This window comes from Coregonus clupeaformis, chromosome 6 (genome assembly GCF_020615455.1).
Source record: "Coregonus clupeaformis isolate EN_2021a chromosome 6, ASM2061545v1, whole genome shotgun sequence".
NCBI lineage: Eukaryota > Metazoa > Chordata > Actinopteri > Salmoniformes > Salmonidae > Coregonus > Coregonus clupeaformis.
The window spans coordinates 12,652,427-12,678,337 of NC_059197.1; the positions used below are offsets into that span (position 1 = coordinate 12,652,427).

A 25,911-nucleotide genomic window follows, 5' to 3' on the forward strand; every position below is an offset into this window, starting at 1 on the left:
TTTTTTATTTGGGCTATCACCTCTGCTAATGATACACAGACCGTAGAACGGTTCTGTTAGTTTTTACTCTGTTTCTTTAGAACCTAACGGACTACAAAAAGCTCAAACCAAGTTTATTCACCCACTGGGTCAAACAGCTGAAAAGACATAAACATGTTTACACAAGCACATGTATTTATAACTTCCTCCTATGCCGAGTCTCCTCCTTACACATCTGGACAGCCAATACATCTCTGTTGCTAGACAGGAAGTTAAGTGAAATGGGTAATAAACTGCTCCTTCTCCCTTCGTGTGACCTGATCTGATCTCGGCCCACATTCCTCACTAATCCACAGCTCTCCACCCTTATCAGTGACCGCGACCATGTGATTGCCTTTTATGCCTTAGTAGCATTCCAAGCCCCCTGGCTCATATCCAACCTGCATTGACCTCATCATATACATTCCTCCTACAGTGAGGGGGAAAAAAGTATTTGATCCCCTGCTGATTTTGTACGTTTGCCCACTGACAAAGACATGATCAGTCTATAATTTTAATGGTAGGTTTATTTGAACAGTGAGAGACAGAATAACAACAACAAAAATCCAGAGAAACGCATGTCAAAAATGTTATAAAATGGTTTGCATAAAACCATTAACTTCTGGTGTAGCAAGTATTTCAAATTACAACCCAACAACTGAAACCAGGCGGTGGCCCTTCTCCTCTCCATAGGACACCTAATATCTAACAATGACATGTTCTGACAGAACGAACACCTTTCTGCATTCCCCTCTCTCCCTCAGTAACATGAATAAGGACATATCCATTCTAGAAGTCAGAACCCGTCAGTTCTATGTTGGGATTCTTCCACAGTCAGTTTGTTGTTATTGCTCAGAGTGTGATGTGGTGTTGTATAGCCTACAGTAGGAGGGTGCAACCAATGTGAAACTCATAACTTCCTGTGTACCACCAAGGACTGTCACTATGCATTCATATATACAAAATATTTGGACATCCCTTTAAATTTATAATATGATAATAATGCCATTTAGCAGACACTTTTATCCAAAGCGACTTACAGTCATGCGTGCATAATTTTTTTTTGTGTATGGGTGGTCCCGGGGATCGAACCCACTACCTTGGCGTTACAAGCGCCATGCTCTACCAGCTGAGCTACAGAGGAGTGGATTCGGCTATTTCAGCCACACCCGTTGCTGACAGGTGTATAAAATCGAGCGCACAGCCATGCAATCTCCATAGACTAACATTGGCAGTAGAATGGCCCATACTGAAGAGCTCAGTGATTTTTTGACGTGGCACCGTCATAGGATGCCAACTTTCCAACAAGTCAGTTCGTCAACATTTCTGCCCTGCTAGAGCTGCCCCGGTCAACTGTTATTGTGAAGTGGAAATGTCTAGGAGCAACAACGGCTCAGCCGCGAAGTGGTAGGCCAGACAAGGTCACAGAACGGGACCGCCGAGTGCTGAACTGCGTAGAGCGTAAAAATCGTCTGTCCTCGGTTGCAACACTCACTACCGAGTTCCAAACTGCCACTGGAAGCAACATCAGCACAAGAACTGTTCGTTGGGAGCTTTATGAAATGGGTTTCCATGGCCGAGCAGCCGCACACAAGCCTAAGATCACCATGTGCAATGCAAGCGTTGGCTGGTGTGGTGTAAAGCTCGCCGCCATTGGACTCTGGAGCAGTGGAAACGCATTCTCTGGAGTGATGAGTCACGCTTCACCATCTGGCAGTCTGACAGACGAATCTGGGTTTAGCGGATGCCAGGAGAACACGACCTGCCCGAATGCATAGTGCCAACTGTAAAGTTTGGTGGAGGTGGAATAATGGTCTGGGGCTGTTTTTCATGGTTCGGGCTAGGCCCCTTAGTTCCAGTGAAGACGATTCTGTGCTTCCAACTTTGTGGCAACAGTTTGGGGAAGGCCCTTTCCTGTTTCAGCATGACAATCCCCCCCATGCACAAAGCGAGGTCCATACAGAAGCGGTTTGTCGAGATCAGTGTGGAAGACCTTGACTGGCCCTGACCTCAACCCCATCAAACACCTTTGGGATTAATTGGAATGCCGACTGCGAGCCATGCCTAATTGCCCGACCTCACTAATGCTCTTGTGGCTGAATGGAAGCAAGTCCCCGCAGCAATGTTCCAACGTCAATTGGAAAGCTTTTTTTGGTCATGTAGTGTTTCTAAAGGTGTCCAACTCCTGTAAGTTCTCTGCCACCTCAATGAGTTTTTAAACTGTCAGGTTTGGTTGACTCCCTGGCTGAGTCCAAAATGGCACCCTATGCCCTATTGAGTATACACATTTATGACCAGAGCCATGTGGGCCCCCTTGCACCTATAGTCCAACCAGTTCCCTCTGTAATGTCCAGTTAAGCTGTCTTGTCTGTCTATCTGTCGGGCTCTCTGTCTTGTCTGTCTGTCTGTCGGGCTCTCTGTCTTGTCTGTCGGGCTCTCTGTCTTGTCTGTCTGTCTGTCGGGCTCTCTGTCTTGTCTGTCTGTCTGTGGGGGGTTGTGAGAAGAAAGGAGGACAAGATGGCTGGCGACTCTGTCATAGAGAAAGAAGAAATGTATCCAGAAGGTTTATGTGAGTTATACCATATAAACTCTTCATGATCGTGCTGATACTGTAGCAGATGAAGATCACACTAGGCTAAAGGTTTGGGCCTTTAGACCGTGGCTCCGTCCTCCCAAAGAGTGAACTGGTTCCCTTCGCTGATTTTTGAAAGGAAATGACTGGTATACATGCCTGGTATTCCACATATTGTGGAAACTCCCTCTAGCTAGCCCGTTCCTCTACCAATCCAATGCTTTTAGATTTGTTTGAAGTAGTGAACAAGTGTACACTTCAGGAGAAAGGAAATATTATTGGTACGCACCCCGTAATTTTTAGTTTCCCTAACTTGTGAAATATTGCGTGTGGTTAGATGTTGATATCCTCTTCCATCTTGATTAAAAGAGACTGTTGTAACCTGAGTGTCAGTTTAGGAGTTTTCATCTTCAGGCCCCAATTTTAGGAGGCTCCGCCTCTTCCTGTGGTCTGGCCCATTGATTTGGCGTGGGAAATGAGGGTCTGTTTTAATATGGAACAGAATGGTTGGCCTCCCAGGCATCTGTGTGCCAAATGGACTTAGCATGGCGTGATGATGTGGCAATACCATATTGATCTTTCTCTCTCTCACTAGTTCTCGCTCTAGCGCTCTCTCTATCTATCTATCCCTCTCTCTTTCTCCCACAGTTATTTACCAGTGCTAGGTCAGAGTGCTCTAAACCCTGGACATTCAACCCAGCAGTATGATAAACACTGAAAGAGTTCAGCTAATCCGTTCATAGGGCTCAGAGAACTGCACCAAACCCTGGGAGGCGTTAAACAACGTGCAGTCTTCCTCCTTCTCAGCTGCTGTCAGACTGATCATCCTGTTTGAATGGTGCATCATCATCATCATCATCGCTAACCTAAAATGAACGTGATGATGATTTAATGTTGCTGTGTGTGACGGTTGCGGAGAGAGGAGAGCGAAGCACCAATTCGTTCGTACGTGTACATGCTAATGAACAGTGTGTAGCCGGGGCGGTGGCGGGGAGCATCGTGGGATGTTGTCGGTACCCGTTGGCTCTGCTCTGTACAGAGCTCTAGTGGTTGATTTGAAATGACTGATTGATGTCAGCCAGGCCACCGCCCGGCTACACACTGTTCATTAACATGTACACGTACGAATGAATTGGTGCTTCGCTCTCCTCTCTCCGCAACTGTCACACACACACACACACACACACACACACACACACACACCCCGACTGGCTGGTTCAGCCGGGTGCTGCCTGCTAGGTAGTGGAGTCTCTGTAGTCAGTGTAGGGTTATCTACTCCCATTGTCTCTGCCTGCTAGGTAGTGGAGTCTCTGTAGTCAGTGTAGGGTTATCTACTCCCATTGTCTCTGCCTGCTAGGTAGTGGAGTCTCTATAGTCTCTGTAGGGTTATCTACTCCCATTGTCTCTGCCTGCTAGGTAGTGGAGTCTCTATAGTCAGTGTAGGGTTATCTACTCCCATTGTCTCTGCCTGCTAGGTAGTGGAGTCTCTATAGTCAGTCTAGGGTTATCTACTCCCATTGTCTCTGCCTGCTAGGTAGTGGAGTCTCTATAGTCTCTGTAGGGTTATCTACTCCCATTGTCTCTGCCTGCTAGGTAGTGGAGTCTCTATAGTCTCTGTAGGGTTATCTACTCACATTATGTGGAAGTTTCTATCAGTACAAGTGTTAGTGGAGTCCAGTCCTCCTGAGTTTGAGAAACATCATATATTATATTCCACAGTTAATTTACATTTACATAATTTAGCAGACGCTCTTATCCAGAGCAACTTACAAATTGGTGCATTCAACTTATGATAGCCAGTGGGACAACCACTTTTTTTCTTCATTTATTAAATTTATTTTTATGGGGGGTAGAAGCATTACTGTTAGACTATTCCAGGTATTCCTTAAAGAGGTAGGGTTTCAAGTGTCTCCGGAAGGTGGTCAGTGACTCCGCTGTCCTGTTCAGTTCAAGTGTTGGGTTTTGAGTTGACTCTGAAAAGGGCCTTCCTCCGGCACTCAGTCAGTTGGAACTGAGAGGAAAGTTGTTGTCGTCGCACCATTTCTTCTTCCCCGGGCCACTAATGGTTTCTACTGGAAGACTGACTGACCTTTCCCGGGAGCTGGCAGGCCTGATGCTATTGCCTGCATTTTAAAATGGAAATGGTTTGTAAGGTGATCCCTGAATGAAGTGTACGCTACAGCCTCCCAGGTCCCTGGGGGAGACGAAAGGGGCCAAGATGACATTTCACACCTTTTAAACAGTAACTATGGGTCCTTTACAGCTTCTAGCATAGGCTTAAATGTCAATCAAAAAGTCCTAAAGCCACCTCCCCCTTTCCCCCTCTCCCCTCCCTCCCTCCCCCCCCGTTGGGCAAAGAAGACCCTTTTTAAATTCAGGTCTTGTCCATCAAGGTACCGTATTGGTCCGAATATAAGACGACCCTGATTATAAGACGACCCCCCGTTTTTCAACACAAACATTTAGAAAAACAGATTTGCAGACTAGATTTGCCGAACAAAGAACTTCATTTTATTTTAAAATAACAATATTAAAAACACAGTGAATTAAACACAAAGGCAAACTATGTACAGTATGATTCAAAATTAATATCAAGCAATAATAAAGCAACATTTTTAAATAACAGAGAAAATACAGGCCACACATTTAACTAAACTTAACAAAAATTCGCCAAACTTCTCCTCCGATGTCTCTCTATCCCTCACACACGTCCTCTGCCCCGCTGTGTTCGCTCGCTGTCATCGCTCCCCAGCTGCTCCGCTTCCACCGGCTCCTCCCAAAGCACGTCGTCCTCGCTGCCGTCCAATGCATTTGAGATGCAACATTTTTTAAAGCCATCGATGATGCTCTGTGAGGGAATAGCATCCCATGCATGCAGGATCCATTCACACAGTAGACGGACTGACGGCTTCTGTATTTTCCCGGGTCGGGTGTGAGTGCGTGGTTGCCAGACAGGAGCCACTCTGTGTATTTTTTTCGCAGGTTATCCTTGAAAGGCTTGTTCACAACTACGTCCAACACCTGTAGCTGGCTTGTCATTCCCCTGGTATGATCACAAGATCCCCGTTCATTGCTCGCACCTGACTTTTCACGGGCTCAGTCAGATGTCCGCGGAACGCATCCAGAACGAGCATGTTCCTCCTCTTCCTCAGTCCCCCGTAGCGTGCGCCCCACACAACCTTTAGCCAGTCCACTACAAGCCCCGACTCCATCCAGCCCTTCTCCTGGCGCGCACAATAATGCCAGCTGGCATTGGGTCCTTTGGCACAGTCTTACGCTTAAGAATGACATACGGGGGAGTTTGCTGCCACCAGCGAGACATGTCAACATGACAGTGACGCGGCTCTTCTCGTTGCCCGTTGATTTCACCAACACAGACTTTTCTCCCTTTCTATTGACAGTCACCGATGTTGGCATGTCGAAATAAACGGGTGTCTGATCAGCATTGCCGATCTGATCCAGCGGGTAGGAGTGCTTCTTCCTCAGGTTGATAACAAAGCGCTGAAACGAAGCAGCTTCTCTCCGAAGTCTGACGGCAGGCGTTAGGGCCAAACTTCGTTCTCCGTCTAAGTGACAGTCCATTACGCCGCATCATCCCCACGACACCAGCCGAGGCTGGCTTTAAATCCAGTGATGTTGAGCTCTCTGGCGATTTCCAGGGCCTTAACCTGGATGACAGCTCTGGTAATGGGCATTCCCTCACTTCTTTTTTCCCTGACATATTCAAAAACCCTCCGGTCAACCTCAATGAAACGACCACTTTGAGGACCACGGAAGGATTTTCGCTGACTGTTAGCATCTTTTAGACGTTGTTTTTCTGCTCGCCATCTTCTTACATTACACTCAGTGACCCCGAATGTCTTGGCAGCTTGGCAGTTGTTAGATGACTCTGCCTTATTGACAACCATTATTTTGAAATTGGCATCATAGCTCCTCCGCTGTTGTTTATTGACCTGGCCCACTTTTTGAGCCACTTGTCTCTAAATGGTCAGCCTGTCTTTCCATCTTTAAACACCGGTAACGGGCTGGTTGTTAAGGACGCCTCTTCCCTCCGTCCGGAACGAATTTTTGGCGCCATCTGTGCCCGCGAATGTGTATTGACATTTAAAGGGAGCGCCGAAGAAGAGAAACTGCGCTCTGAATACTAGACCCCGAATATAAGACGACCCGACTTTTTTGGACCTATTTCGAGGGGAAAAAAGGCCGTCTTATATTCGGACCAATACGGTAGGTCATGGCAGGGCCTCAGTGTTGGAGCCTCCACACTTGTTACACGCACTGACCTCCTCCCTTGTTATTAAGTGTTGATGTGGTGGTCTGGTTTCAGCATGGTCCCGTAGAGAATGTCAACCCTCCTTCACAGATCAAAGAGAACTCCAGAGGAGGATACAGTATCTGTAACAGGAAGTACCACCAACACATTCTTTACTTCAGCTTGGTCCCAGCCAGGTGAAACCGGAAACCAATCTGCCTGCCGCTAAAGCTTGACCGCAAGTTGTAATTCAGACCAGTGGCTTTCAGCTTTTTAGGAATGCTCCTACCTCTGGGAAAGTCCTCCTTTCCTCGAAGTTCGAGGAATGGTTGACTGTCTGCTTTACCATGGCTATGTCCCAAATGGTACCCTATTCCTTAATATTTAGTACACTACTTTTGACCAGAACTAGTGCACTGCATAGGGAATAGGGTACCATTTGGGACACAGACCCTATTCTGGGCTGAACAAGAACTTAGACAAGAAAGGAGGGAGATGGGAAAGGAGGGAGATGGGAAAGGAAGGAGATGGGAAAGGAAGGAGATGGGAAAGGAGGGAGATGGGAAAGGAGGGAGATGGGAAAGGAGGGAGATGGGAAAGGAAGGAGATGGGAAAGGAGGGAGATGGGAAAGGAGGGAGATGGGAAAGGAAGGAGATGGGAAAGGAGGGAGATGGGAAAGGAAGGAGATGGGAAAGGAGGGAGATGGGAAAGGAAGGAGATGGGAAAGGAGGGAGATGGGAAAGGAAGGAGATGGGAAAGGAGGGAGATGGGAAAGGAAGGAGATGGGAAAGGAGGGAGATGGGAAAGGAGGGAGATGGGAAAGGAAGGAGATGGGAAAGGAGGGAGATGGGAAAGGAGGGAGATGGGAAAGGAGGGAGATGGGAAAGGAGGGAGATGGGAAAGGAAGGAGATGGGAAAGGAGGGAGATGGGGAAAGGAGGGAGATGGGAAAGGAGGGAGATGGGAAAGGAAGGAGATGGGAAAGGAGGGAGATGGGAAAGGAAGGAGATGGGAAAGGAGGGAGATGGGAAAGGAGGGAGATGGGAAAGGAAGGAGATGGGAAAGGAAGGAGATGGGAAAGGAGGGAGATGGGAAAGGAGGGAGATGGGAAAGGAAGGAGATGGGAAAGGAGGGAGATGGGAAAGGAGGGAGATGGGAAAGGAAGGAGATGGGAAAGGAGGGAGATGGGAAAGGAGGGAGATGGGAAAGGAGGGAGATGGGAAAGGAAGGAGATGGGAAAGGAGGGAGATGGGAAAGGAAGGAGATGGGAAAGGAAGGAGATGGGAAAGGAAGGAGATGGGAAAGGAAGGAGATGGGAAAGGAGGGAGATGGGAAAGGAGGGAGATGGGAAAGGAAGGAGATGGGAAAGGAAGGAGATGGGAAAGGAGGGAGATGGGAAAGGAAGGAGATGGGAAAGGAAGGAGATGGGAAAGGAGGGAGATGGGAAAGGAAGGAGATGGGAAAGGAAGGAGATGGGAAAGGAAGGAGATGGGAAAGGAAGGAGATGGGAAAGGAGGGAGATGGGAAAGGAGGGAGATGGGAAAGGAGGGAGATGGGAAAGGAAGGAGATGGGAAAGGAAGGAGATGGGAAAGGAGGGAGATGGGAAAGGAAGGAGATGGGAAAGGAAGGAGATGGGAAAGGAAGGAGATGGGAAAGGAAGGAGATGGGAAAGGAGGGAGATGGGGAAAGGAGGGAGATGGGAAAGGAAGGAGATGGGAAAGGAGGGAGATGGGAAAGGAGGGAGATGGGAAAGGAGGGAGATGGGAAAGGAAGGAGATGGGAAAGGAGGGAGATGGGAAAGGAGGGAGATGGGAAAGGAAGGAGATGGGAAAGGAAGGAGATGGGAAAGGAAGGAGATGGGAAAGGAGGGAGATGGGAAAGGAGGGAGATGGGAAAGGAAGGAGATGGGAAAGGAAGGAGATGGGAAAGGAAGGAGATGGGAAAGGAGGAGATGGGAAAGGAAGGAGATGGGAAAAGGAGGGAGATGGGAAAGGAAGGAGATGGGAAAGGAAGGAGATGGGAAAGGAAGGAGATGGGAAAGGAGGGAGATGGGAAAGGAAGGAGATGGGAAAGGAGGGAGATGGGAAAGGAGGGAGATGGGAAAGGAGGGAGATGGGAAAGGAAGGAGATGGGAAAGGAGGGAGATGGGAAAGGAGGGAGATGGGAAAGGAAGGAGATGGGAAAGGAAGGAGATGGGAAAGGAAGGAGATGGGAAAGGAGGGAGATGGGAAAGGAAGGAGATGGGAAAGGAGGGAGATGGGAAAGGAGGGAGATGGGAAAGGAAGGAGATGGGAAAGGAGGGAGATGGGAAAGGAGGGAGATGGGAAAGGAAGGAGATGGGAAAGGAAGGAGATGGGAAAGGAGGGAGATGGGAAAGGAAGGAGATGGGAAAGGAGGGAGATGGGAAAGGAGGGAGATGGGGAAGGAGGGAGATGGGTACTGTTAACTGGAATACCGTAAAAACAAAAAAACAAAAAAACACTGCTACTATTTGCACATCAACGTTCTCCTGCGACGTTAAGAGACGTTCTCCTGCGACGTTAAGAGATGTTCTCCTGCGACGTTAAGAGACGTTCTCCTGCGACGTTAAGAGACGTTCTCCTGCGACGTTAAGAGATGTTCTCCTGCGACGTTAAGAGACGTTCTCCTGCGACGTTAAGAGACGTTCTCCTGCGACGTTAAGAGACGTTCTCCTGCGACGTTAAGAGACGTTCTCCTGCGACGTTAAGAGACGTCAACCTTCTCCTGCGACGTTAAGAGATGGCTATGTAAGTTCCTCAGACAGAAATGCAGTAGCCTAAATGTTCAAATGATATCCACTTGATATCCAAGTGTTTTGTCTCATTAGATGTAGGTTCACTACCAGAGTTGTTCATCTGTTTCCATCGGTCATTAGAGGGAGTGTGCTGAGATGTACTAAAACCACTTGGCTCCTCAGTGCTGACTACCCCACACACACACACACGTTTGTATTGCTATCCTTGTGGGGACCAAGGAATTGATTCCCATCCCAAATCCTATTTTCCCTTTAATATAACCCTGAAACTATACCTAACCGTAACCCTAAGCCTAAAATAGCATTTTTTCCTCATGGGGACCGGCAAAATGTCCCCACTTGTCAGAATTTTCCTTGTTTTACAATCCTTGTGAGGACTTCTGGTACCCACAAGGGTAGTTAAACAAACAAACACACACACACTTGCTCCTTAGTGCTAACTAACTACCCCAATGGTAAACAACCTGTGGCTGTCTAACACCACAGTGCCAGAGAGGGAACAGATGTCACTCAGGGGTGAACGAGGTGCAATCACATGGCGGGACCAAACACCATCCTTAAAAAAAGTAAGTGCTGAGCTAATAAAGAATACTTGTAAAGAACAGGACGGCCCCGCACTTGTAAAGAACAGGACGGCCCCGCACTTGTAAAGAACAGGACGGCCCCGCACTTGTAAAGAACAGGACGGCCCCGCACTTGTAAAGAACAGGACGGCCCCGCACTTGTAAAGAACAGGACGGCCCCGACGTGTAAAGAACAGGACGGCCCCCGCACGTGTAAAGAACAGGACGGCCCCCGGACGTGTAAAGAACAGGACGGCCCCGCACGTGTAAAGAACAGGACGGCCCCGCGACGTGTAAAGAACAGGACGGCCCCGCACTTGTAAAGAACAGGACGGCCCCGCACTTGTAAAGAACAGGACGGCCCCGCACGTGTAAAGAACAGGACGGCCCCGCACGTGTAAAGAACAGGACGGCCCCGCACTTGTAAAGAACAGGACGGCCCCGCACGTGTAAAGAACAGGACGGCCCCGCACTTGTAAAGAACAGGACGGCCCCGCACGTGTAAAGAACAGGACGGCCCCGCACTTGTAAAGAACAGGACGGCCCCGCACGTGTAAAGAACAGGACGGCCCCGCACTTGTAAAGAACAGGACGGCCCCGCACGTGTAAAGAACAGGACGGCCCCGCACGTGTAAAGAACAGGACGGCCCCGCACTTGTAAAGAACAGGACGGCCCCGCACGTGTAAAGAACAGGACGGCCCCGCACGTGTAAAGAACAGGACGGCCCCGCACGTGTAAAGAACAGGACGGCCCCCGCGACGTGCAAAGAACAGGACGGCCCCGCACGTATAAAGAACAGGACGGCCCCGCACGTGTAAAGAACAGGACGGCCCCGCACGTGTAAAGAACAGGACGGCCCCGCACGTCAGTAATACACTCACCGGCTTTCGTTGTTTACAGGACATGGACATGGCTGAGGGGCACACGGAGTCACTGCCTTGGATCTGTCTGTCTGAGGAGCTGGAAGCGTTCATTTCAATCCTGTATGTCGGTGGAAATGGCGTGTATATGGAGAGCTTCTGGTCAAGACCTGTATGGGATACATTTCTTTGGAGAAACCATGTCACAGGATCGCTTCAGAGATCATGCGTTACCTCCCATTTTGATGAAAAATCAACAGATTCCCATGGTGTCTGACGTATAAATAATCGACTATTTTTGACTGCTGTCATATCGACACTTTACATTCATTATAATGCCATTATTGCTTTTGTGCTGAGTTTCACTATTTATCAAGGCCACTTGGTGCTTATAATGATGTTTAGGCTACTGACGTTTTCGTCATCTGACCGCGCGTCTTGTTTTTTATTTTGTATTTCGTCGTTATAAAAATAAGTTGTTATCGTATTCCAACACGTATGCTTTCTGTTTTCATAGTTGTTACATCGTAGAGGGTCACAGTTCAGCCACCAGGCCGACGGAGTTATAGCCTATCCATCGGTAATCAAACGCTGTATCTCGCAATGGAATGCTGTATCTCACAATTTCTTAGCTTGCAATGTCTCGCAACTTCAGTAAAGCAGGGCCCATCATCAGTGAATAGGCTAGGATACTCTACACACAACAGGCCGAAGACTGAACACACACTGGCGTCATTAGCGTAGCAAAGTATAAATTAGCGTAGCAACGTATAAATTAGCGTAGCGTAAGAGCAGGGGTGTGATGGTGAGTCCAAACAGTTTGCAAAAAAAACAACAACAAGAGTTTCTATTGGACAAATTCAGGCAGTTCCCTCCCCGTTCTCGTTCCGTTTTGCTTCCATTCCGAAACGTTTTGGAACAGAATCGGCGTAGTGAATACACCCCAGGCGAGCCAGCGAAAGGGTGGAGGGGGAGAGGAGGGGGAGAGAAGGAGAGGAGGAGTGAGGGGGAGAGAAGGAGAGGAGGAGTGGAGGAGAGGAGGAGTGGAGTGGAGGGGAGGAGGAGTGGAGTAGAGGAGAGGAGAGGAGGAGTGGAGAGGAGAGGAGGAGTGGAGTGGAGAGAAGGAGAGGAGGAGTGGAGTGGAGGAGGAGTGGAGGGGAGGAGAGGAGAGGAGTGGAGTGGGTAGGAGGAGAGGTGGAGTGGAGAGAAGGAGAGGAGGAGTGGAGTGGAGTGGAGGAGAGGAGGAGTGGAGAGGAGAGGAGAGGAGTGGAGAGGAGAGGAGTGGAGGGAGAGGAGGAGTGGAGGGGAGGGGAGGAGAGGTGGAGGAGAGGAGTGGAGTGGGTAGGAGGAGAGGTGGAGTGGAGAGAAGGAGAGGAGGAGTGGAGTGGAGGAGAGGAGGAGTGGAGTGGAGAGGAGAGGAGTGGAGGAGTGGAGGGGAGGGGAGGAGAGGAGGAGGGGAGTGGAGGGGAGGAGAGGAGGAGTGGAGGGAGAGAAGGAGAGGAGAGGAGGAGTGGAGTGGAGGGAAGGAGAGGAGGAGAGGAGGAGTGGAGAGGAGGAGTGCAGGGAGAGCAGGGGGCATAAAGAACCGTGGTGCACATATGTCTTGGTAATCTGAATCTCACAATGTCTTGGCTTCTATACCTCACAAATTCACCTCTTCCTCTCTGGTTTTATTTAAAATACAAAGATTTCCCCTGGTCTTTATAGCCTATTGTCTAGTTAGGCTATAACAAGGAAAATAATATGTTTTGTGTTAACTGCACTGTGATTGTAATTTGGTGGGGTGGGGGGGGGGGATTAAGCATCGTTTTTCGGTTAGGGATTTTTCTTAGCATTAAGGATCCCAATTTCATTTAAACGTTGTAACGTTTTTTAAATGTTCACACCCCTAATGGGTTTGCTTGACGTTGGCAAAGACTGGGGAGTTTTTCAGGATAAAAATAATCAGAATGTAGCAAAATCCTGGAGGAAAACCTGGTTCAGTCTGCTTTCCACCAGACACTGGGAGAGGAATTCACCTTTCAGCAGGACAATAACCTAAAACACAAGGCCAAATCTACACTGGAGTTGCTTACCAAGAAGACAGGGAATGTTCCTGAGTGGCCAAGTTACAGTTTGGACTTAAAGAATTGATGTTTAGTCACGATTCCCAACAATTTGACAGAGCTTGAAGAATTATGAAAATAATAATGGGAACATATTGCACAATCCAGATGTGAAAAGATCTTAGAGACTTACCTAATAAAACTCACTGCTTCAATAGCTGCCAAAGGTGATTCTAACATATATTGACTCGGGGGTGAATACTTATCTAAGCAAAGGTATATTAGTGATTTATTGTTCATTTATTATCATTTTTCTTTACTTTGACATTTACCGAGTATTTTTAGTAGATCGTTGACAAAAAAAAACGACAAATCCATTTGAATCCCACTTTGTAACACAGGAAAATGTGAAGGAATCCAAGAGGGGTGAATACTTATGATGGGGACTGTAGGTGTTTCTGAGAGGCTGTAGTTGGGAATCTTCACGTTCCACCAGACAGAAGCGTTCCACCGTGGTCAGACAGAAGCGTTCCACCGTGGTCAGACAGAAGCGTTCCACCGTGGTCAGACAGAAGCCAGCCGCTCCAGACGAAGGGCAAAGACTCAGCTTCTGACGTGAGCCTGCGTTTCTGTTTCTAAATATAGCATCTAGTCTTGTCTGTGGAGGAGAAGACCTTGAGAGAGTGCTTTCCCCTCTTTTTGCATTTCCCTCCATCTTATCAGTTGTTACTAGCTGTAAGGATGTGGTCCTCTTCAGCTCAGCTGGTAGAGCACGGCGCTTGTAACGCCAAGGTAGTGGGTTCGATCCCCGGGACCACCCCATACACAAAAATGTATGCACGCATGACTGTAAGTCGCTTTGGATAAAAGCGTCTGCTAAGCGGCATATTACTACTATTTAGGGATGCCACACACACTAACATACTGAACGATGCAGAGGCACAGGTCTGTAATAAGGACATCTGTAATAGGGAGCTTAGCCTGTAATAATTGCTTTAAAAAAATGAGGGGAAGAGGAGGATGACATCGTCGTGTGTCTGTGTGTGTTCCCGCTCTTTTCAATTATGTTAGATATGTGTCTGCATCACAGATAACGTGTGTTTTTGTGCTTGTTTCATAAGGTGTGCGTTGTGACTGGTGTTACTGTGCGTCACCATGCGTGGGTGTTTTTGATTTACATCTCTGCTCAGGCTTGTTGAGCGGTGTCAGTCGTTGGTCAGAGCAGATGAATGATGCCTTGTTGAGCAGCGTCAGAGCAGATGAATGAGGCCTTGTTGAGCAGCGTCAGTGGTCAGAGCAGATGAATGAGGCCTAGTTGAGCAGCGTCAGTGGTCAGAGCAGATGAATGAGGCCTTGTTGAGCAGCGTCAGTGGTCAGAGCAGATGAATGAGGCCTTGTTGAGCAGCGTCAGTGGTCAGAGCAGATGAATGATGCCTTGCTGAGAAAGCCCCATCAAAGCCAGCCCCATCAAAGCCAGCCCCATCAGTCACATAATTTTTTTATTTTTTCATTTTGTAAAAATATATATATTTTTTTATATATATATATATATATATATATATATATATATACACACACACAGTGGAGAGAACAAGTATTTGATACACTGCCGATTTTGCAGGTTTTCCTACTTACAAAGCATGTAGAGGTCTGTAATGTTTATCATAGGTACACTTCAACTGTGAGAGATGGAATCTAAAACAAAAATCCAGAAAATCACATTTGTATGATTTTTAAGTAATTCATTTGCATTTTATTGCATGACATAAGTATTTGATACATCAGAAAAGCAGAACTTAATATTTGGTACAGAAACCTTTGTTTGCAATTACAGAGATCATAGGTTTCCTGTAGGTCTTGACCAGGTTTGCACACACTGCAGCAGGGATTTTGGCCCACTCCTCCATACAGACCTTCTCCAGATCCTTCAGGTTTCGGGGCTGTCGCTGGGCAATACGGACTTTCAGCTCCCTCCAAAGATTTTCTATTGTGTTCAGGTCTGGAGACTGGCTAGGCCACTCCAGGACCTTGAGATGCTTCTTACGGAGCCACTCCTTAGTTGCCCTGGCTGTGTGTTTTGGGTCGTTGTCATGCTGGAAGACCCAGCCACGACACATCTTCAATGCTCTTACTGAGGGAAGGAGGTTGTTGGCCAAGATCTCGCGATACATGGCCCCATCCATCCTCCCCTCAATACGGTGCAGTCGTCCTGTCCCCTTTGCAGAAAAGCATCCCCAAAGAATGATGTTTCCACCTCCATGCTTCACGGTTGGGATGGTGTTCTTGGGGTTGTACTCATCCTTCTTCTTCCTCCAAACACGGTGAGTGGAGTTTAGACCAAAAAGCTATATTTTTGTCTCATCAGACCACATGACCTTCTCCCATTCCTCCTCTGGATCATCCAGATGGTCATTGGCAAACTTCAGACGGGCCTGGACATGCGCTGGCTTGAGCAGGGGGACCTTGCGTGCGCTGCAGGATTTTAATCCATGACGGCGTAGTGTGTTACTAATGGTTTTCTTTGAGACTGTGGTCCCAGCTCTCTTCAGGTCATTGACCAGGTCCTGCCGTGTAGTTCTGGGCTGATCCCTCACCTTCCTCATGATCATTGATGCCCCACGAGGTGAGATCTTGCATGGAGCCCCAGACCGAGGGTGATTGACCGTCATCTTGAACTTCTTCCATTTTCTAATAATTGCGCCAACAGTTGTTGCCTTCTCACCAAGCTGCTTGCCTATTGTCCTGTAGCCCATCCCAGCCTTGTGCAGGTCTACAATTGTATCCCTGATGTCCTTACACAGCTCTCTGGTCTTGGCCATTGTGGAGAGGTTGGAGTCTGTTTGTTTGAGTGTGTGGACAGGTGTCTTTTATACAGGTAACGAGTTCAAACAGGTGCAGTTAATACAGGTAATGAGTGGAGAACAGGAGGGCTTCTTAAAGAAAAACTAAGGTCTGTGAGAGCCGGAATTCTTACTGGTTGGTAGGTGATCAAATATTTATGTCATGCAATAAAATGCAAATGAATTACTTAAAAATCATACAATGTGATTTTCTGGATTTTTGTTTTAGATTCTGTCTCTCACAGTTGAAGTGTACCTATGATAAAAATTACAGACCTCTACATGCTTTGTAAGTAGGAAAACCTGCAAAATCGGCAGTGTATCAAATACTTGTTCTCCCCACTGTATGTATGTGTATATATATATATATATATACTTCTTTTTTTTTGTATTGTTATTATTATTTTTATTGGTGGGGTGGGATAGGGGGGTGGGGGGGAGAAGGATTACTTTTATACTATCCCAGGTATTCCTTAAAGAGGTAGGGTTTCAAGTGTCTCCGGAAGGTGGTCAGTGACTCCGCTGTCCTGGCGTTGTGAGGGAGCTTGTTCCACCATTGGGGTGCCAGAGCAGCGAACAGTTTTGACTGGGCTGAGCGGGAACTGTGCTTCCGTAGAGGTAGGGGGACCAGCAGGCCAGAGGTGGAAGAACGCAATGCCCTCGTTTGGGTGTAGGGACTGATCAGAGCCTGAAGGTAAGGAGGTGCCGTTCCCCTCACAGCTCCGTAGGCAAGCACCATAGTCTTGTAGCAGATGCGAGCTTCAACTGGAAGCCAGTGGAGTGTGCGGAGGAGTGGGGTGACGTGAGAGAACTTGGGAAGGTTGAACACCAGACAGGCTGCAGCATTCTGGATGAGTTGTAGGGGTTTAATATGCCATTTAAACCCCTTTAATGGCACAGGCAGGGAGCCCAGCCAACAGCGAGTTGCAGTAATCCAGACGGGAGATGACAAGTGCCTGGATTAGGACCTGTTCCGCTTCCTGTGTAAGGCAGGACATGCAGAGATGCGATTCGCCACCTGGTTATCAGAAGGGGGAAAGGAGAAGATTAATTGTGTGTCATCTGCGTAGCAATGATAGGAGAGACCATGTGAGGATATGACAGAGCCAAGTGACTTGGTGTATAGAGAGAATAGGACAGGGCCTAGAACTGAGCCCTGGGGGACACCAGTGGTGAGAGCACGTGGTGTGGAGACAGATTCTCGCCACGCCACCTGGTAGGAGCGACCTGTCAGGTAGGACGCAATCCAAGAGTAAGCAGCACCAGAGATGCCCAACTCGGAGAGGTTGGAGAGGAGGATCTGATGGTTCACAGTATCAAAGGCAGCAGATAGGTCTAGAAGGATGAGAGCAGAGGAGAGTTAGCTTTAGCAGTGCGGAGAGCCTCCGTGACACAGAGAAGAGCAGTCTCAGTTGAATGACCAGTCTTTAAACCTGACTGGTTTGGATCAAGAAGGTCATTTTGAGAGAGAGAGCAGGAGAGTTGGCTATAGACGGCACGCTCAAGAGTTTTGGAGAGAAAAGAAAGAAGGGATACTGGTCTGTACTTGTTGACATCGGAGGGATCGAGTGTAGGTTTTTTGAGGAGGGGTGCAACTCTCGCTTTCTTGAAGATGGAAGGGACATAGCCAGCGGACAAGGATGAGTTGATGAGCGAGGTGAGGTAAGGGAGAAGGTCTCCGGAAATGGTCTGGAGAAGAGAGGAGGGGAGGGGATAGGGTCAAGCGGGCAGGTTGTTGGGCGGCCGGCCGTCACAAGTCGCAAGATTTCATCTGGAGAGAGAGGGGAGAAAGAAGTCAAAGCATAGGGTAGGGCAGTGTGAGCAGGACCAGCGGTGTCATTTGACTTAATAAATGAGGATCGGATGTCGTCAACCTTCATTTCAAAATGGTTGACAAAGTCATCCACAGAGAGGGATGAGGGAGGGGGAGGAGGAGGAGGATTCAGCAGGGAGGAGAAGGTGGCAAAGAGCTTCCTAGGGTTAGAGGCAGAGGCTTGAAATTTAGAGTGGTAGAAAGTGGCTTTAGCAGCAGAAACGGAGGAAGAGAATGTAGAGAGGAGGGAGTGGAAAGATGACAGGTCCGCAGGGAGTCTAGTTTTCTTCGATTTCCGCTCGGCTGCCCAGAGTCTTGTTCTGTGAGCTCGCAATGAGTCGTCAAGCCACGGAGCAGGAGGGGAGGACCGAGCCGGCCGGGAGGATAGGGGACATAGAGAGTCAAAAGATTCAGAGAATAAATATCTTATCTTATCAAGTATCAAATATCTTATCAATATCTTAAAGATATGTGTTTTTTTTGGATCAGAATGACAAGACACTAGGCAATATTTCTTAAAGTTACAGAAGGCTAATCATTTCTGCAAAACTAAATAGAAATGTTGATATTAGTTGGCAGGGGCCTTCAACATTGTTGTGTTTTCATGTGTTTCTAATACCCCAATACTTTTTCTAGTAGATGTTTTTTAAGACCCCTTTTTCCATCCGTGTGACCAAGCCTTTGCTTATTCCTAATTTCTAAGATGGAAAATGGATTTTAAAAAAAACATATCTATGCCTTATTTCCCCAAAATATATAGACTCTTAGCTTTCATTTGACACCAAATTCGATGTACTCCTATAAACTTCACATGCTGGTGCTCATTGGTACTTTCACATGGAAATGACCCAGAGTGATCTGGTGGAGGCTCTGCATGCCCCGATGTGTCACAATGCCCAATCAGAGCCTGTGGAACTGCTCAGGGCCAAATTTGAGACCAGAGGTCTTGTTCCTGGTCAGGATCGTCTCTCTCAGAAACAAACTGACGCCTGGGAGTAAAAGCCTGAGTAAAAAGACGAACAAAACAATAAAGAAAAAATAAGAGTTATCTTAGTGTCTTGTTTTTAGGGAGTTTTTTTGCTAAATGTGTCACTGGGGAAGTCTTAAATGCTTATGACTGAGTGCTGAATACTGGAGCTACTTTCTGTCTCTCTCTCTGTTTTCACTTGATGCGGCCTTGATCCTCATTCCTCTGAGCTTGTGTCAACTGAGGGCCTTGATTGTGTCTGAAAACGTTTCTTTTTTTTATGACAACTTTATGATGTCGGCCTTAACCTTGTTTCTTTTACACCGTAGTTGTGCAGTGAACCTTGTTTTCTTACAGCATAGTGGTTTTTTGCATGCGGTGCGTAACCTTGTCAGACAAAGAGAATGTTAGTTGAATGTGCTGACAACAAAATCACACAAATTATCAATGGAAATCAAATGTATCAGCCCATGGAGTTCTGGATTTGGAGTCACCCTCAAAATTAAAGTGGAAAACCACACTACAGGCTGATCCAACTTTGATGTAATGTCCTTAAAACAAGTCAAAATGAGGCTCAGTAGTGTGTGTATGGCCTCCACGTGCCTGTATGACCTCCCTACAACGCCTGGCCTGGGCATGCTCCTGATGAGGTGGCGGATGGTCTCCTGAGGGATCTCCTCCCAGACCTGGACTAAAGCATCCGCCAACTCCTGGACAGTCTGTGGTGCAATGTGGCGTTGGTGGATGGAGCGAGACATGATGTCCCAGATGTGCTCAATTGGATTCAGGTCTGGGGAAAGGGCGGGCCAGTCCATAGCATCAATGCCTTCCTCTTGCAGCAACTGCTGACACACTCCAGCCACATGAGGTCTAGCATTGTCTTGCATTAGGAGGAACCCAGGGCCAACCGCACCAGCATATGGTCTCACAAGGGGTCTGAGGATCTCATCTCGGTACCTAATGGCAGTCAGGCTACCTCTGGCGAGCACATGGAGGGCTGTGCGGCCCCCCAAAGAAATGCCACCCCACACCATGAATGACCCACCGCCAAACCGGTCATGCTGGAGGATGTTGCAGGCAGCAGAACGTTCTCCACGGCGTCTCCAGACTCTGTCACGTGCTCAGTGTGAACCTGCTTTCATCTGTGAAGAGCACAGGGCGTCGGTGGCGAATTTGCCAATCTTGGTGTTCTCTGGCAAATGCCAAACGTCCTGCACGGTGTTGGGCTGTAAGCACAACCCCCACCTGTGGATGTCGGGCCCTCATACCACCCTCATGGAGTCTGTTTCTGACCGTTTGAGCAGACACATGCACATTTGTGGCCTGCTGGAGGTCATTTTGCAGGGCTCTGGCAGTGCTCCTCCTGCTCCTCCTTGCACAAAGGCGGAGGTAGCAGTCCTGCTGCTGGGTTGTTGCCCTCCCTACGGCCTCCTCCACGTCTCCTGATGTACTGACCTGTCTCCTGGTAGCGCCCTCCATGCTCTGGACACTACGCTGACAGACACAGCAAACATTCTTGCCACAGCTCGCATTGATGTGCCATCCTGGATGAGCTGCACTACCTGAGCCACTTGTGTGGGTTGTAGACTCCGTCTCATGCTACCACTAGAGTGAAAGCACCGCCAGCATTCAAAAGTGACCAAAACATCTGCCAGGAAGCATAGGAACTGAGAAGTGGTCTGTGGTCACCACCTGCAAAACCAGTCCTTTATTGGGGGTGTCTTGCTAATTGCCTATAATTTCCACCTGTTGTCTATTCCATTTGCACAACAGCATGTGACATTTATTGTCAATCAGTGTTGCTTCCTAAGTGGACAGTTTGATTTCACAGAAGTGTGATTGACTTGGAGTTACATTGTGTTGTTTAAGTGTTCCCTTTATTTTTTTGAGCAGTGTATAATAATACCATTGTTCTGTTCTGTCCTTCCCCAGGCCTGATGGAGCTGGGCAGTCGACGAGCGCTGACCACTGGGGAACACACACCACACTCTGCCCCCTACTGCCAACCTTGAAGGGAGGGACCCTCCACTACTCTCCCCTTCCCTTCTCCCCTCTTCCTCCTCCACTTCCACACTACCTCCTCTGGTACACCTCCACCTCCCTCCATCCACCCCCCTCTCCCTGGTCCTGAGATGGTGATGATGGGGAAGCTGAAGCAGAACCTGCTGGTGGCCTGTCTGGTCATCAGCTCAGTCACAGTCTTCTACTTAGGCCGTCACGCCATGGAGTGCCACCACCGCATCGAGGAGCGCAGCAGCCAGCCTGGGGTCCTCCTGGGGGGCTCGTTGGGCTCCTCCACCGTCCTGCGTGGCTCCAGACCCAGGGGCCACAACCTCTCCGCTCCATTCGTCTACAACAAGGACATGCCCCTAGTGTTCATTGGAGGGGTTCCCAGGAGTGGGACAACGTTAATGAGAGCCATGCTGGACGCTCACCCTGAGGTTCGGTGTGGAGAGGAGACCAGGGTTATTCCTCGTATCCTGGCCATGAAACAGATGTGGTCGCGGTCGGGGAGGGAGAAGATGCGTCTGGACGAGGCCGGGGTGACGGACGAGGTCCTGGACGCGGCCATGCAGGCCTTCCTCCTGGAGATCATCGTGAAGCACGGCGAGCCCGCCAACTTCCTCTGCAACAAGGACCCCTTCGCTCTGAAGTCCCTCTCCTACCTGGCTAAGATCTTCCCGCACGCCAAGTTCGTGCTCATGATCCGGGACGGACGCGCCTCTGTCCACTCGATGATCTCACGTAAGGTGACGATCGCTGGCTTTGACCTGGGCAGCTACAGAGACTGCCTGACCAAGTGGAACAGGGCCATAGAGACCATGTACACTCAGTGCCTGGAGGCCTCAGACAAGTGTCTGCCGGTGCATTATGAACAGCTGGTCCTCCATCCAGAGAAGTGGATGAGGACGCTGCTCAAATTCCTGGACATTCCCTGGAACGAGGCGGTGCTTCACCACGAGGAACTCATAGGGAAAGCAGGAGGTGTATCCCTCTCCAAGTAAGTAGTGGTGTTGGGGGGGTGTGTGTGTGTGTGCGTACCCTGAGCCTGCATGTTGTTGAACTTCAGGCATGCCTGTCTCCCTCCCTGTTAATTTTTGTCAGTGTCTAAAGTGAATAAAATTTCTACTCAATTAGCTTGTAAATCAGGGGTCAGTGACCTTGTAGTCTATGAAGGGTGAAACAAGGCTTTGTGCTGTTAGATAACAAAACCAGACAACCTGAAGAAACAAAAAGCCACACACTCTGTAATACTTCCCGTGATTTAGTGGAGAGATTACGTTTGGGCAGGCAGAATCTTCAAGGTTTTTAGGGGCTGAAAAATGAGGACGCAGCCAGGCAGAACCTCCATGCATCACCTCACTGAGCTATCTGGGTCACAGTGGCTCTCCCACTCCTCATTCTCAGTGAAGCTCAGCTGCCATTTTGGTTCTGGTTCTAGAACACAGGCCTCTGTTCTTAGCTTCTGGTTCTGAAAGCTGTCTGCTCTGCTCTGTTCTGCTGCTGATAACTAATGCATTCCTGTTGACTGTGATCTAGCCAATAACAAGCAGTTATCCCTGGGGATGTTTCCTGTTTACAAGACACTGTCTCCTCCTTCACTACATTGGTCATGTAGTCAAAATACTCAATGCTGTGGTTGAATCACAGATCTGCGTACCAAATGGCACCCTATTCCCTAGATAGTGCGCTACTTTTGACCAGGGCCCACAGGGGGATAGGGAGTCATTTGGGACGCACCCTTAGCACAGCGTTATGGTGAGCAAGCACCGTTCATCACCAGGCTGACGAGGTGTGAGTGGTGAACAGGTCAGGCTCTCCTTAACACATTCCCTTCCTGGTGCAGTGAGACAAGTTAGGACTGTTCCACCTCTCTCTCTCTCTCCCTCGCTCTCCCTCGCTCTCGCTCTCGCTCTCGCTCTCGCTGGTTCGCAACTATTGTTCCTCCCAGAGGGGAAAGAGAGAGAGGGATGAAATGGTGATGGTACAGGGGGAAGGAAGGATAGCAAGTCTAGTAGTTGAGTAGGTAGTTCAGTAGGAAACTTTATTGCTGATACAGAGCCAACAACACACATTTCTCACTCCAGGCCAGTTTCTGAAAGGGCCTGAAATAACAATGTATAACAGCCTCGTGTTTCCAGGGAGCCTCCAAACATTAATTTACTGTCCATCTGTTGGGTATTCATCATCCTAGAGTGGATCTAGGTGAGAAACCTCACTCGTTAGTCAGCTACACACCGTAGAAGAGGGGAAAGTAACCTTCCTAACCCATTTCTCAGGCTGTGTCCCTATGGGCTCTGGTCAAAACTAGTGCAGTAGATATGAAATAGGGTGTCATTTGGGATGCATTCTGGGGCTGAACAGAGCTACGCCACATGACCAAAAGTATGTGGACACCTGCTCGTCCAACGTCTCATTCCAAAATCATGGGTATAAATATGGAGTTGCCCCCCCCTTTGCTGCTATAAAAGCCTCCACTCTTCTGGGAAGGCTTTCCAATAGATGTTGGAACATTGCTGCAGGGACTTGCTTCCATTTAGCCACAAGAGCATTAGTGAGGTCGGGCACTGATGTTGGGCGATTAGGCCTGGCTCGCAGTCAGCGTTCCAATTCATCCCAAAGGTGGTCAGTGGGGTTGAGGTCGGGGCTCTGTGCAGGCCAATCAATGGGGGGGGGGTATGTAGTGCACTGCTTTTGATAAGAACCGTATGGGCCCTGGTCAAAAGTAGTTTGCTACATCGGAAATAGAGTGTCTTTAATGTCCATGTACTGTTATAATCTCCACCCGGCACAGCCAGAAGGGGACTGGCCACCCCTCAGAGCCTGTTTCCTCTCTAGGTTTCTGCCTTTCTAGGGAGTTTTTCCTAGCCAAGGTGCTTCTACATCTGCATTGCTTGCTGTTTGGGGTTTTAGGCTGGGTTTCTGTATAGCACTTTGTGACATCTGCTGATGTAAAAAGGGCTTTATAAATAAAATTTGATTGATTGAGTGAGTGATTTGGGATGCAACCAAACAGATGGGGAGTTCGCCAGCCAGATATCTGCAGCCTATAAATCCAGAGAATAGCATGACATTTTACTTATGAATGTCTATAGTTTCTTATAAAGATATAATGAAGGCTTCATTAAGCCTTAGGTTCTAATTTGTTTAAAGCGGGGCCAGAATATTTTATAGAGAACCAACGTGCTGTGTAAGTACGAACATGAAACCATGTCAGATCGTCACAATACATTTTTATCTGCAAAGCTGAAAACGTTGCAGCCTCTTCAACGCTACCCAGGTCAGAGGTCACAGTAGTAGTCACATGAGTAGTGGTTAGTGGAGGATTGTGGGGGATTAGTGGTTGTTTGTATTGATTGGTTTATTTAGCTGATAGTATATAAACAAGGGTGCACTGGTCTGTAGGGAAGCCAGGCAGCATCTTCCGAGAGAGAGACACACACACACACACACACACACACACACACACACACCGTCCTAGGAACCAGCCAGGCAGCAACGGGACACACACACCGTCCTAGGAACCAGCCAGGCAGCAACGGGTCACCACTGACAGGGAACTACCTCATTAATTGGAAATTAATTTTTTCTTTACACTCCAGGGAGGGATGGATGGAGAGATGCAGATAGAGGGGGATGGGTGGAGAGATGCAGATAGAGGGGGATGGATGGAGAGATGCAGATAGAGGGGGATGGGTGGAGAGATGCAGATAGAGGGGGATGGATGGAGAGATGCAGATAGAGGGGGATGGATGGAGAGATGCAGATAGAGGGGGGATGGATGGAGAGATGCAGATAGAGGGGGATGGATGGAGAGATGCAGATAGAGGGGGATGGATGGAGAGATGCAGATAGAGGGGGATGGATGGAGAGATGCAGATAGAGGGGGATGGATGGAGAGATGCAGATAGAGGGGGATGGATGGAGAGATGCAGATAGAGGGGGATGGATGGAGAGATGCAGATAGAGGGGGATGGGTGGAGAGATGCAGATAGAGGGGGATGGATGGAGAGATGCAGATAGAGGGGGATGGGTGGAGAGATGCAGATAGAGGGGATGGGTGGAGAGATGCAGATAGAGGGGGATGGATGGAGAGATGCAGATAGAGGGGGATGGGTGGAGGGATGCAGATAGAGGGGGATGGATGGAGAGATGCAGATAGAGGGGGATGGATGGAGAGATGCAGATAGAGGGGGATGGATGGAGAGATGCAGATAGAGGGGGATGGATGGAGAGATGCAGATAGAGGGGGATGGATGGAGAGATGCAGATAGAGGGGGATGGATGGAGAGATGCAGATAGAGGGGGAGCTGTTCTGTGGTGCATTGATTTTTGTTTACCCCAGCTGTCTGTCTGACTTCCTGGTTGGCTCCATATTGACCCTCTCTGAGATGGCACTAAAGTGATCACCCCAATAAGGCCACAAACATCTGATTCACTATCCCACAAAGGGACTCAAACATCTGATTCACTATCCCACAAAGGGACTCAAACATCTGATTCACTATCCCACAAACGGACTCAAACATCTGATTCACTATCCCACAAACGGACTCAAACATCTGATTCACTATCCCACAAACGGACACAAACAACTGATTCACTATCCCACAAACGGACTCAAACATCTGATTCACTATCCCACAAAGGGACTCAAACATCTGATTCACTATCCCACAAACGGACTCAAACATCTGATTCACTATCCCACAAACGGACTCAAACATCTGATTCACTATCCCACAAACGGACACAAACAACTGATTCACTATCCCACAAACGGACTCAAACATCTGATTCACTATCCCACAAAGGGACTCAAACATCTGATTCACTATCCCACAAACGGACTCAAACATCTGATTCACTATCCCACAAACGGACTCAAACATCTGATTCACTATCCCACAAACGGACACAAACATCTGATTCACTATCCCACAAACGGACTCAAACATCTGATTCACTATCCCACAAACGGACTCAAACATCTGATTCACTATCCCACAAACGGACTCAAACATCTGATTCACTATCCCACAAACGGACTCAAACATCTGATTCACTATCCCACAAACGGACTCAAACATCTGATTCACTATCCCACAAACGGACACAAACATCTGATTCACTATCCCACAAACGGACTCAAGGTAGAAACAATAAGGAATCCCCTATTAGTGGTTCTCTGTAACAAATACA

The 25,911-nt window shown here is 48.3% G+C and overlaps 1 protein-coding gene across 2 annotated transcripts in view; it reads left to right on the top strand.

Annotated features, from left to right (window-relative positions):
• The window catches only part of LOC121567676 (protein-tyrosine sulfotransferase 1), a 95,796-nt gene that overhangs the window by 11,596 nt on the left and 58,289 nt on the right, over positions 1 to 25,911 (top strand). For both annotated transcript variants that reach the window (XM_041877887.2, XM_041877888.2), the window contains exon 2: positions 20,641 to 21,709. In XM_041877887.2, the coding sequence (XP_041733821.1) occupies positions 20,841 to 21,709 (869 nt within the window). In that variant the 5' untranslated portion in view covers positions 20,641 to 20,840. The remainder of the gene's footprint in view (positions 1 to 20,640; positions 21,710 to 25,911) is intronic.